This window comes from Danio aesculapii, chromosome 12 (genome assembly GCF_903798145.1).
Source record: "Danio aesculapii chromosome 12, fDanAes4.1, whole genome shotgun sequence".
Lineage (NCBI taxonomy): Eukaryota > Metazoa > Chordata > Actinopteri > Cypriniformes > Danionidae > Danio > Danio aesculapii.
The window spans coordinates 18,405,880-18,417,812 of NC_079446.1; the positions used below are offsets into that span (position 1 = coordinate 18,405,880).

Sequence of the window (11,933 nt, forward strand, 5' to 3'; positions counted from 1 at the left end):
TTTTGCTTACTTAAAAATTTATTTAAAATAATTTTAACGTCAGAAAAGATTATGCAATGATGAAAAAAGTTCAAGCCAGGCTCATTCTGATTATGTACTTCTTAATACATTTCTGGAGACCGCCAAATACATCCTAGGAGCTACGTTTCTTGCAGTTTTTGCTTTCTCCAATCCACCAGAGGCCGCTGTGTACACTTTTTCAATTCAATTCAATTCACCTTTATTTGTATAGCGCTTTTAAAATGTAGATTGTGTCAAAGCAGCTTCATATAAAAGGTCATAGTAAATAGGAACAGTGTAGTTCAGTTTGTAGTGTTTAAGTTCAGTTCAGTTTAGCTCAGTTCAGTGTGGTTTAATAATTAGTACTGAGAGTCCAAACACTAAAGAGCAATCCAACGATGCGCAGCTCTACAGATCCCAAACCATGCAAGCCAGTGGCGACAGCGGAGAGGGAAAAAAAACTTCACAATTTGGCGAAAGTGAAGAAAAATAAACCTTGAGAGAAACCAGACTTAGTTGGGCATGACCATTTTAATTTCTCCGCTGGCCAAACGTCTTGTGCAGAGCTGCCGTCTCAGCGGCGGAGGCTGGAAGCTGGCCTCAGCGAAGACTCGTCTGTCCCTGGAGCGCTTGGCGAGTTAAAAGGACAGAGTAGTAACAGCCGGAAAGCTGTCCATATGGAGGTAAGCAGTTAGGTTGTAAGCGCGAAGAGGAGCATCATACTGCCCCATAGCGTTCGCTTTAAAAACTAAATACATACTAAAGCCATACATACTTCTGGCAACATAATTCGCGGTCTCCAGAACGTATAGAGCTACAGTACATTTTCAGAATGAGCCTATGTTGAAAAAGTTCATGGGGATGATAAACTGCTCAGGGAAAATAATCTGAAATACCAGTTTATAATTAAGAAAATGAGATTGTGTTAGAAATATGATTTAAAATAAGAACAATCTGTGAAATTTTAAGTTTACTAGGGAAAATACTGTAATCATCAACTATCATCTGACCTTAAACTCTCTTATTAGCCTGAAAGTATAATGATAACATCTAATAACTTCTAATAATTATTTTGTGTTTATGTCTGATTTTGCTTAAAAATTATTAGTAAGTGAGTGAGTAACCAACTTGTTACTTTTATTTATTTACTGCTTTATGTTTAAATAAAGTAAGATGAATAAAAGAGAAAATAGTAATTAAACCCAGCATTCGCGTGGGTTTCCTCCGGGTGCTCCGGTTTCCCCCACAGTCCAAAGACATGCGGTACAGGTGAATTGGGAAGGCTAAATTGCCCATAGTGAATGTGTGTGAATGAGTGTGTATGGGTGTTTCCCAGAGATGGGTTGGGGCTGGAAGCGCGTCCGCTGCGTAAAACATGTACTGGATAAGTTAGCGGTTCATTCCGCTGTGGTGACCCTGTATTAATAAAGGGACTAAGCCGAAAAGAAAATGAATTAAACAATTATCACTGTAGGGCAAACACACATTCTTAAATGTGCAAAGATATTCTCTCTCCTGCAGCCAGAACAGGATATACAGGATAACATATTAGTACTGGAAGTATCGTGTCTGCTAATTTTAGTCAGTCAAATTATTAATAATAATTAGTAATTAGAAAGAAAGTAATTAGCATTTAGTGTGAGCACAAAACAGAAGCCACTGATGCCATTTAAAAATGCTTAGTTTTCTAAATGGACTTTGTGTTTTTTTTTGGGATTATTTTCTGTTTAAGCTTGTGGGATTTGTCAAACACACCCTTATGTGACGAGCACAAACAATGATTACAACAAACCTAACAAACAGATTGCAAAAAAACCTAAAAAAAAAATCTCTACATCATCCAATCAAGTGTAGCATATTTTATTAAGCTTTCCCCTTGTGTATTGTAAATGTTGATTTTATAAACTGCGGAAATAACAAAACATTTCTGATTACCTTAATCTTGTTACAGTAGACTAATAATATAAAGAATCGCCATAGTCCATCGATGAATACTCCATCTTGTGACGCTGGATTACATGACGAGATAAAGTTCTTGCTAGATCTGATTGGCTGTAAATACTTGTCTCATCATCACAGTCAGCCAATGATAGACCGCCTTTATGTTTAGACAGGCTTTAAAACACACTCGGTTGTAGGCAATCACAGTCAATAATTTGGTTTGCTTGTGAAAGGTAAGAGTAAATCTTTCTTTTCCCTCCTTCATAGGACTCAATACTTGCATTATATTAATGTGACATTTAGCTCTACTATAGCTTTACTATTATTGTTTTTCCTCCGTCAGTCTTCCAGGCAGGATGATGTTTGCTTTGCTTGTCCCGCTGTGCATAAGTGCAGTGTTTGCTACTCCAACTATAGACATGCAGTTAGATGACCACTGGAACTCCTGGAAGAGCCAGCATGGAAAAACCTATTATGAGGTGGGAAGACTAATAATAATTTATATTAATAATAATAATAATAATTTCTAGCCATATATCAGCTTAACATGAATGAATGATGCAATGCATGTGTTTATGCTGAACTGGTTCTTTGCAATGTCTGACATATCTACTTTCTACTCCAGGATGTGGAAGTCAGGAGGAGAATGATTTGGGAGGAGAACTTGAGAAAAATTGAGCAACACAACTTTGAGTATTCCATGGGAAACCACACATTTAAACTGGGAATGAATCAATTTGGTGACATGGTAAGTAGTTTAGCACTACAGTCAAGTTATTTATTTCTCCTATCTATATTGCTTTATACATTCCAAATTGTCAAAAAGATTAAAAAACAATCAAAATGCAAGGATGATTCATTAGTGTGAAACCAGATCAGAATGCTGTTGTTTCTTTATTAAATGATTCAATTACAGTCAACAACATCCTGGATTGGAGATTTAAGCCCTGCGTGTTTTAATGAATCTTCAGCAAAATGACTTTAATTCTCAATCTGAGGTGCTATCGATACCTTTTAAAGTACTATTTGTAAGGCTGTTTTATTAAAACTTTTCACAACATTCCCTTTAAGACAAATGAGGAGTTCAGACAGGCAATGAATGGATATAAGCATGACCCCAACCGGAAGTCAAAGGGCGCATTGTTCATGGAACCCAGCTTTTTTGCAGCCCCTCAACAGATTGACTGGAGACAGAGGGGCTATGTTACTCCTGTCAAAGACCAGGTGAGTTTAAAGTAACTGAAAACTGCAAATCTTTTATGCTAAACTCAGTAGTAGTTGCATATTTTACAATAAATCTATTTCCAGTTGAACAGGTAAACCCAGTTTGTGCTAAAATATAAATGGCTTTTAAATTTCAGTATGTGTATCTGTAGCTTTACTGTTTGGTGACTCCTCTGTTTTGTGATTTTTTTTTTTTTAGAAACAATGTGGATCTTGCTGGTCTTTCAGTTCAACTGGTGCCTTGGAGGGTCAGCTCTTCCGTAAAACTGGAAAGCTGGTTTCTCTGAGTGAGCAAAACTTGGTGGACTGTTCCAGACCACAGGGCAATCAAGGCTGTAACGGAGGCCTCATGGACCAGGCCTTCCTGTATGTTAAAGAGAACAACGGGCTGGATTCTGAGCAGTCCTACCCTTATCTTGCAAGGGTAAGAATCATATTGTGACTAATTCTGTGCAAAAAAAATAAATTATTTTGAAAGCATGGGGTTGAACTGCTGTATTTGAAGATTGTGAAATTTATTTTGTTTTTCTTAATGTCTTTAAATGAAAATCACTGAATATTTTGAGACTCCAATGTACCATTTTTTTTTTTCTTATTTTAACTTTGCGTTTGCAGGATGATCTGCCATGCCGTTATGACCCCCGTTTTAATGTCGCTAAAGACACCGGATTCGTGGACATTCCCAGTGGTAATGAGCTTGCTCTGATGAATGCTGTTGCTGCTGTGGGTCCTGTATCTGTTGCTATTGATGCAGGACATCAATCAATACAGTTCTATCAGTCTGGTAGGTGTCTGATATCCCTCAGTTTTAATTGTATATTTACTAAAATGGTGGTTTGTGCAGCTATTAAATTATTACTGAACTTACTTTGCCTTAATTCATTTCTAATATTCTGAACTTTAGGCATTTATTATGAGCCGACGTGCAGCAGTAGTCAACTTGATCATGGAGTCTTGGTGGTTGGCTATGGTTATCAGGGTGCTGATGTTGCTGGGAATAGATACTGGATTGTGAAGAACAGGTATGATGCCAACAATCTTTAGTTTTGCGGGCACAAGCTTGATTGCATGTTTTCATATTTTATTATTTCTTTCCACCCTTTTTTAGCTGGACTGACAAATGGGGTAACAAAGGCTACATCTACATGGCTAAAGACAAAAACAATCACTGTGGCATTGCAACATCGGCCAGCTATCCCCTAATGTAAGGCCACTGGAGCCTTCTCTGCATTCTGAAACTGACAAGTTTATGGTTTCTCTGTTTTAATGTATTTTTAAATCTTATATTTAATCAAATTGTTCTGCTGTTAGGGCTATGTTGTGTAGTAGTCTTTATGGAAAATCTGTTCTCTTTCTTTTGTTTTATATATTCTTATCCAATAATGAAAAAAATCTATTTGACCTGCAAATGGATAAATATTAAATTCTGGCATGGAAATCTCAAGTCTGTACTGTATTTATTTGCACGCCCTGTAGGAAATCTCATAATAAAAAAAAAAAGTTTTTAAAAGTGTTTCTTACAGTAGGTCTGTGTTGAACTTAATGGTGCAGATTAAGACTAAGCTATTCTGATTATGCAATAGAATTCTGTATAACCGGACACAAAAATATTTGATATGCATTAATGGCAAATGTTTAAAGCTGATTAAGTGTAATTCGTAGGTTAACCCATGCAAAAACAGTTTATCTGACAATATTTTCTATAAATCAAGGGTGGATGAAATTAAATGATTAAGCATTTGTTTTACTTAAAGTAGAGCTGTTTACCCTCTTCTTACTTGGTTAGACGACATAATTGTTGAGACCTTTTACTGTGTGTACTGTAGTTTCAAATGGGGATATAAAGAGATTTTAGTTGCCCTTGAAGTCTGATTCAATGAAAATTCAGCCTGTAGCTTATTACATTTTACAGGCTAATTCCATTTCAAGAGTTCACACTTAGCTGATGATTCATCAAAAGCTTGTTTGGCATGCTGTCCCGGGAGAGAGCCCCGAGCTCAAGGGATCCTCGAGCACGGGGCTTCCTCCCGTTTGCAGAGCGAGAGGGGAGCCTGAGCTCGGTGGATCTCAGAACTCCCCATCTGCAGTAGCTAAGGGAACATGTGAGGAAAAAAGGGGGCTAGACAAATGCTTGATTGTTATGCATGATGTGTATATATATATATTTGAATGGTGGGAGGAAACCGGAAAACCAATGCGGACACGGGGAGAATATACAAACTCCTCACAGAAACACCTACCTACCTGGCAGGACCAGGGCTGGCAGTGTTCTTGCTGTGGGGCTAACAGTGCTAACCACTGTGCCTCTGTGCCACCCGATCTATAGTGAAGGAGGAGAATGGGGAGGAAGGGGGGTTTCTTCCAAACGAAGATAAAGTGGACTGAAAACTGTGGTTATTTATAGTTGCTTATGGCTCATATGATTGGATGATACTGATTAGCTTAATACGAGACAGGCTGTGATAAATCATAAGCACGTGATCCTCTCGAAATTAGTTTATGAATAAACCTCACTTAAAACCATTTATAATTTGGGGAGTTGAACATTATTAGGTGTGTAGTTATTTTCAGATAAACGCAGCTTAGTTCAAGGCAGACTTTGACCAGTAGTTCCAGGCAGACAAGTAGTTCCAGGCAGATTTTGACTAGATTAACATTTTATCACTATTACAGTTGTACCAGCTACTGGCCAAATCACCACCTCTGTTGTGCTTTATTTTCTAAAAAAGCCCGTCATCTAATTATTACTTTATTAAGGCCCAATCCCAATTTTACCCCTTAGCCCTTCCCCTTTACCCCAAGCCCTCGTTTTGTGTTCCCGTGAAGGGTTAGGGGTGTCCCAAGGAAAGTGGTGAATAGCACCTTTGAATGAAGATTTTTCAGGACCATACTCGAAACCAAGGGGTAAGAAAATTTCCCAGAATACACCAGCCACAACAGCAGTATCGTAGCACTGTTCTGACTGCACTTTTCTTGTCGGTCCTGTGTTATTTATGTTAAGTTCTGGATGCATATGGACAATAGATGTTTATTTTTTAAATCTACTTTGTGTACCATTTACCATTTTTACCTAATCACTTTTTTTTCTCACCCTCCACCTGAAACTATGTATTTTCATGTTTAACATTAATATGCACACACTCCACTGTAATGCATAGAAATTTGCCTCAAGAGAGATAGGGCAGGGTTAAATTAGTTAGTTGGAATGTAAAAGGAATGAATAATAAATGTAAAAAGTGTAATGGTTTTTTCCAAACTCACAACGCTAAAGGCTAATATATGTTTTCTGCAGGAAACTCACCGTAAGAACTCTTGCTATAAAAGTCTGAAGAGATCTTGGGTAGGGCAGGTGTTCCACTCGGGATTCAACTGCAAAGCTAGAGGCGCAGCTATCTTAACAAGAATACTCCATTTAACCCTTCTGAAGTTGTCTGTGACCCCAACGGTAGATATGTGATCGTGTCAGGCACTCTTTATGATAGTCAAGTGGTTTTAGTTAGTGTTTACGCGCCCAACTGGCATAACTCAAACTTTTTTACCAAAATTTTCTAAATTCCCAGACTTAAATTCTTACCAATTGATCTTAGGTGATTTAAATTGCGTCCTAAATACTATTTTAGACAGATCATCCCCTAAACCAGCTACTCTATCTCAGTCTTCTAAAATCATGAACTCCTTGGAAGGATACAGAATGGTTGATATTTGGTGGTTTTTAAATCCCTCCTCTAGAACCTTTTCTTTCTTTTCCGCTGTTCACCATACTTACTCGCATATTGATTATTTTATCACTGACAACAAACTTATTCCCCGAGTAAAATTCTCTCTTTATGACAGTATGACCATCTCTGACCATGCTCCAGTAATTCTAGAATTTGACCCTCTCTGGATATGGAAGAGGCTTTCATATTTGGAGTATGAATGTCTTACTTCTTTAGTTTAACTGAAATTCTACATGCGATTTCATAAATGCAGAGTGGAAAATCCCCAGGCCCAGATGGGTTTCTAACCGAGTTTAAAACGTTTTCTCTTCAGCTTTCTCCATTACTTCTTTCGGTTTTTGAAGAATCTTTTAATAACGGTAGTTTGCCCTTATCCATGCTTCTAGCCTTAATTTCATTGACTTATTCATTAGTTAAAATCATTTTAAAGTTAAATACTCATTTAAATAATCAAATAATCATATTTAATAAAGATAATGAGAAACAGGATGATGTGAAAAGGACAAACATTGATCCATGAGACGGTTTGGAAGGCCGAAATCCGAATCCTTCATTCCCCCTTGGCTTCTGTGAAAATAAATGGTATAAAATTCGGAATATTTTTCACTTTATCGTGGGACAAGACAGGGTTGTCCCCTGTCCCCACTATTATTCGTTATAGCTATATGTGACGAGGGTATGGATACGAGTTAGAACTATCTTTGAATCAAAATGACCGACTACGCCGGATTGAGGTTCCCACTGACTGGATACAAGCAGACTGACTTTTACCCCAGCACACGCACACCACAGTGCACTCGATTTACACTATCAAGCACTCAGTGTCCCACAGCACACGGGAAAGCACCACCACCATTTGGAAAAGGACCAGTCAGCCACCGGGAGAAACCTCAGTTCCGGAAAGAAAATCAAAATTAAAGTAAATAAACTAAAAAATAACTTAAACACATCAATAAGTGGGTCAATCAGGTTAACAAACCTACTCTATGATCTGGTTGAGAGACAGCTACAGCTGGTATAACAACATCTCATATACACACTCTGAATCAAAACAATTGACACTCAAAATAATAATAATAATAATAATAATAATAATAATAATCTCACAAAAAGAAAAAGCTAAGTAACAAAAACAAAATAAATACTCTGCATAACTAAACCAAACGAAAAAGACAAAAAATAAGATGTCACACAACAAAAAGCAGAGCACCACTAATGTTAACACAAATCAATACATCCAAAACAACCGAATGAATGAAGGGGAGCACAAAGCGGCACACTGATCAAAATGGGCAGTCCCCTTTAAACAGCTGCGTTGGTGGCGTCTGTACGATGGCCAACGACACCGGCGTTAGCATTAGCAGCATGGTATAAACAGCAGTAGCACACGCCCAGACGACCTCCAATAACCATGGCAATAGCGAGGAATAAGAGCTAATAAAGCGAATTAGACATCGAGAGGAAAAGGGATCAAGAGAAAGGGAGAATCCTAAAGAGAGGCACAAACAAAACCATTAAAAATAGTCTTTTAAATGATAACACCAATCATAACAGTGCCTCACTTACCAATGGGACGCTTTGAGCACTTGTTGGTCAGGTATGTAAATACAGCGAGGTGCAGGACTTAATATCTCTACTACATGAGAAATGCCAACACAATCTCACGGCAATTCGTAACTTTTTGATTTAGTGGCTAATTCATATGAATTTGTACGATTTAATTCGTACAATTTAGTACGATTTGCTCATCCCCCAATGACGGTTGGGTTTAGGGGTGGGGTTAGGTGCCACGCCTCCTTTTTAAAATCGTATAATTTCGTACGACTGAACTCGTATGAATTTGTACGAATTAGCCACTAAAGTGACAATACGTAAAATACTTACGTTTTCTCGTGAGATCAGGCTGGAAATGCAGGTTAAATGCTGCCAAATCCCATTACCCAGCCAATTAAACGCTATCACGTACCTGCAACGATGAACAGTTGTCCAGCCACCCCAGCCCAGAAAAATGCCACAGCCACACAATGCACTAGAACAATGCCAAAAGTAGATGACCCTATTAGTTTAACTGAAATTCTACATGCGATTTCATAAATGCAGAGTGGAAAATCCCCAGGCCCAGATGAGTTTTTACCGAGTTTAAAAGTTCTCTCTTCAGCTTTCTCCATTACTTCTTTCGGTTTTTGAAGAATCTTTTAATAACGGTAGTTTGCCCTTATCCATGCTTCTAGCCTTAATTTCATTGACTTATTCATTAGTTAAAATAATTTTAAAGTTAAATACTCATTTAAATAATCAAATATTAATATTTAATAAAGATAATGAGAAACAGGATGATGTAAAAAGGACAAACGACACCGGCATTAGCAGCGTGGTATAAACAGCAGTAGCACACGCTCAGACGACCTCCAATAACCATGGCAATAGCGAGGAATAAGAGCTAATAAAGCGAATTAGACATCGAGAGGAAAAGGGATCAAGAGAAAGGGAGAATCCTAAAGAGAGGCACAAACAAAACCATTAAAAATAATCCTTTAATTGATAACACCAATCATAACAGTGCCTTACTTACCAATGGGACGCTTTGAGCACTTGTTGGTCAGGTATGTCGTCCAGCCAACCCAGCCCAGAAAAATGCCACAGCCACACAATGCACTAGAACAATGCCAAAAGTAAAACTTAACGTTGGCCCATTCAAACAAATGAAAAATCATTATCAGAACACAATGCCTCTACCTGTAGCTGCGAAGATGGACACACAAACAAAGTGCGTCGGACGTGACGCATCCCAAGGGACAACCAATCAGGCTTTAAAAAGGCGGCGCTACGTGCCAATTGGATAATGTCAATGTCAATCAGCTGCGCAACACCATCACATTTGGATTGATGCCAATATCAAATCAGCTGCACTACATCACATATAGAACCCCTTGCAATAGCTTTTCGTTTCAACCACAACATAACTGGTAATTTTAGAGCAAATATAGAACAAAAAATCTCTCTCTACACCGACGAAGTTGTTCTGTATATTGCAAACCCAGAAACCAGTTTCCTCTTTATTTTGGACATTTTGAAACAGTTCAGTAGCATCTCAGGCTATAAATTAAATTTAAATTAGAGCGAGCTCTTCCCAATTAATTCAGCTGCAAGGGGTCTTCCATTATTAGTGTTCCCATTTTATCTAGCCTCACATCAGTTTCGTTACTTTCGTTACTAAACAGTAACAAGGAAATATGTAGATCTTTTCAAGCATAATTTTATTCTAATTCTGGATCAAACGAAGCAAGATCTAGCTAGGTGGACGACTCTTCCATTATCGCTTGGAGGCAAAATTAATACCATAAAAATGAACATTTTGCCTAAATTTCTTTTCTTATTTCAAAACATTCCAGTGATTATACCCAAATCTTTTTTTAAGACTTTAGGGATATTTTAAGAATTAATTTGGAATGGAGTCCCAGCAAGGATTCAGAAATTATTTCTCCAGCAACCCAAAAGATTAGGTGGATTTGCTTTTTCCAATATCTTATTTTATTACTGGGCAACAAACATTCATAGTATCTTATATTAGAGCCAGTCCCACTACGGTCTTTGCCAATGGGTTCCAGCATGGGTTGAAAGGAATGTGACTCTTGTAGCAGAGTTTATTTACAAACCTTGTTATGCTCATCATTGTCTATTAAATATTCTTGTTTTTCTTCTAACCCCCTAGTCTTACATAGTCTAAGAATTAGGAAACAATTTAGAAAACATTTCGGTTTTCAGGCAATGTTGTGTTTGTCTCCTATATATAAAAATCCTTCTTTTTTGCCTTTTATTTCAGATGGAGCATTTGCATTATGGTTTAGAAGAGGTATTGTAAATATTAATGATCTCTTTCACGAGAACACTTTTTTTTAACCTTTCCATATTTTTTAGAAAAATTCAGGCTCCCAAAAACTCACTTCTTTAGGTATTTGCAGACTCGTGAATTTATAAGAAATACATTTTCTCACTTCCCCCATACACCTCTTTAACAAGAGATTGATCAGATCTTGGAAAAAAAGTCTCCAAGGGTGCTATCTCCAACATATATAAAACAATTTTCTTATTCAATATAATGTCAGATTCTTCATCTTTGTTTAAAATAAAATTAGACTGGCAATCGGATGTCAACCATGTTTTTTCAGACGATCAATGATCAAAAGTTTTTCGTCGTGTACATACTACTTCTATCTGTGCTCGCCATTCACTGCTGCGGTTTATACTAGTACATATAATTTATTGGACAAAAGTTAAACTATCTAATATAAACCCAGAAATTGATCCCATTTGTCATAGATCGGCATCTATAGATCGGCAATTAGCTCCAGCTACCCTCTACCATACCCTTTGGCTTTGTCCAGAGTTAATCTCTTTTTGGACATTAATATTTAAATCAATATCTGATATTTTTCTTCTAAAAATTTAACCATGTCCTTTAGTGGCACTGTGTGGCATTAATCTTACAAGTGTATCACTATCATCTTTGCAGTCAAATGTATTAGCCTTTTGCTCAATAATTGCTAAAAGAATTATCCTATTGAACTGGAAAAAACCTTCTCCACTAAACTACTTTAATTGGATCTATGACCTGTTGCAGTTCATTTAAATAGAGAAAATTACATATACAATTAATGGCAAAACAGAGGATTTCTATCCAGCAACCTTTCCTGTTGTATTTAAAAAAATAGCTTTATATATCCTGTCTTCATATTTAACCCTGTCTGTATCTGTCTTTCCCCTTCGGATGGAGAACTTCAATGCTATAAGTGGATTTAATCCACGTATGGGGGATTTTGTTCAGAAAGCCAATCGTCTGAAAGAGTATGTAAACGGGCCAATGAAATGCCAAATGAATTGGCAGCATCAGCTTGCGCACCTGATGCTTGTTGCAATCAATTTAGCATAAAAGCACAGTGAAAGCAAGAAGACACATCCTTCTCGCTGATATCCAGCGATTTCGAGCGAATGAGAGCAGTCTCCCAGTCCAGAGTGTATGCACGCGGTCAATCTTTGTCTGCGTGGTGC

The 11,933-nt window shown here is 37.4% G+C and overlaps 1 protein-coding gene across 1 annotated transcript; it reads left to right on the forward strand.

Annotated features, from left to right (window-relative positions):
• The first annotated feature begins 2,294 nt into the window (after positions 1-2,294).
• LOC130238331 (procathepsin L-like) lies at positions 2,295-4,373 on the forward strand. Its single transcript, XM_056469322.1, has 7 exons — positions 2,295-2,420; positions 2,567-2,689; positions 3,013-3,165; positions 3,365-3,589; positions 3,781-3,949; positions 4,070-4,187; positions 4,274-4,373. The coding sequence occupies exons 1-7, from the start codon at positions 2,298-2,300 to the stop codon at positions 4,371-4,373; spliced, it is 1,011 nt and encodes a 336-aa protein (XP_056325297.1). The 5' UTR covers positions 2,295-2,297.
• The last annotated feature ends 7,560 nt before the right edge of the window (positions 4,374-11,933 follow it).

What these genes read in the sequence shown, in the direction of transcription:
- LOC130238331 (XM_056469322.1), top strand. Translation starts at nt 2,298, where the DNA reads ATGATGTTTGCTTTGCTTGTCCCGCTGTGCATAAGTGCAGTGTTTGCT. An exon ending in TTACTCCTGTCAAAGACCAG is followed by an intron (nt 3,166 to 3,364) that starts GTGAGTTTAAAG and finishes TTTTTTTTTTAG; the next exon opens with AAACAATGTGGATCTTGCTG. An exon ending in TACTGGATTGTGAAGAACAG is followed by an intron (nt 4,188 to 4,273) that starts GTATGATGCCAA and finishes ACCCTTTTTTAG; the next exon opens with CTGGACTGACAAATGGGGTA.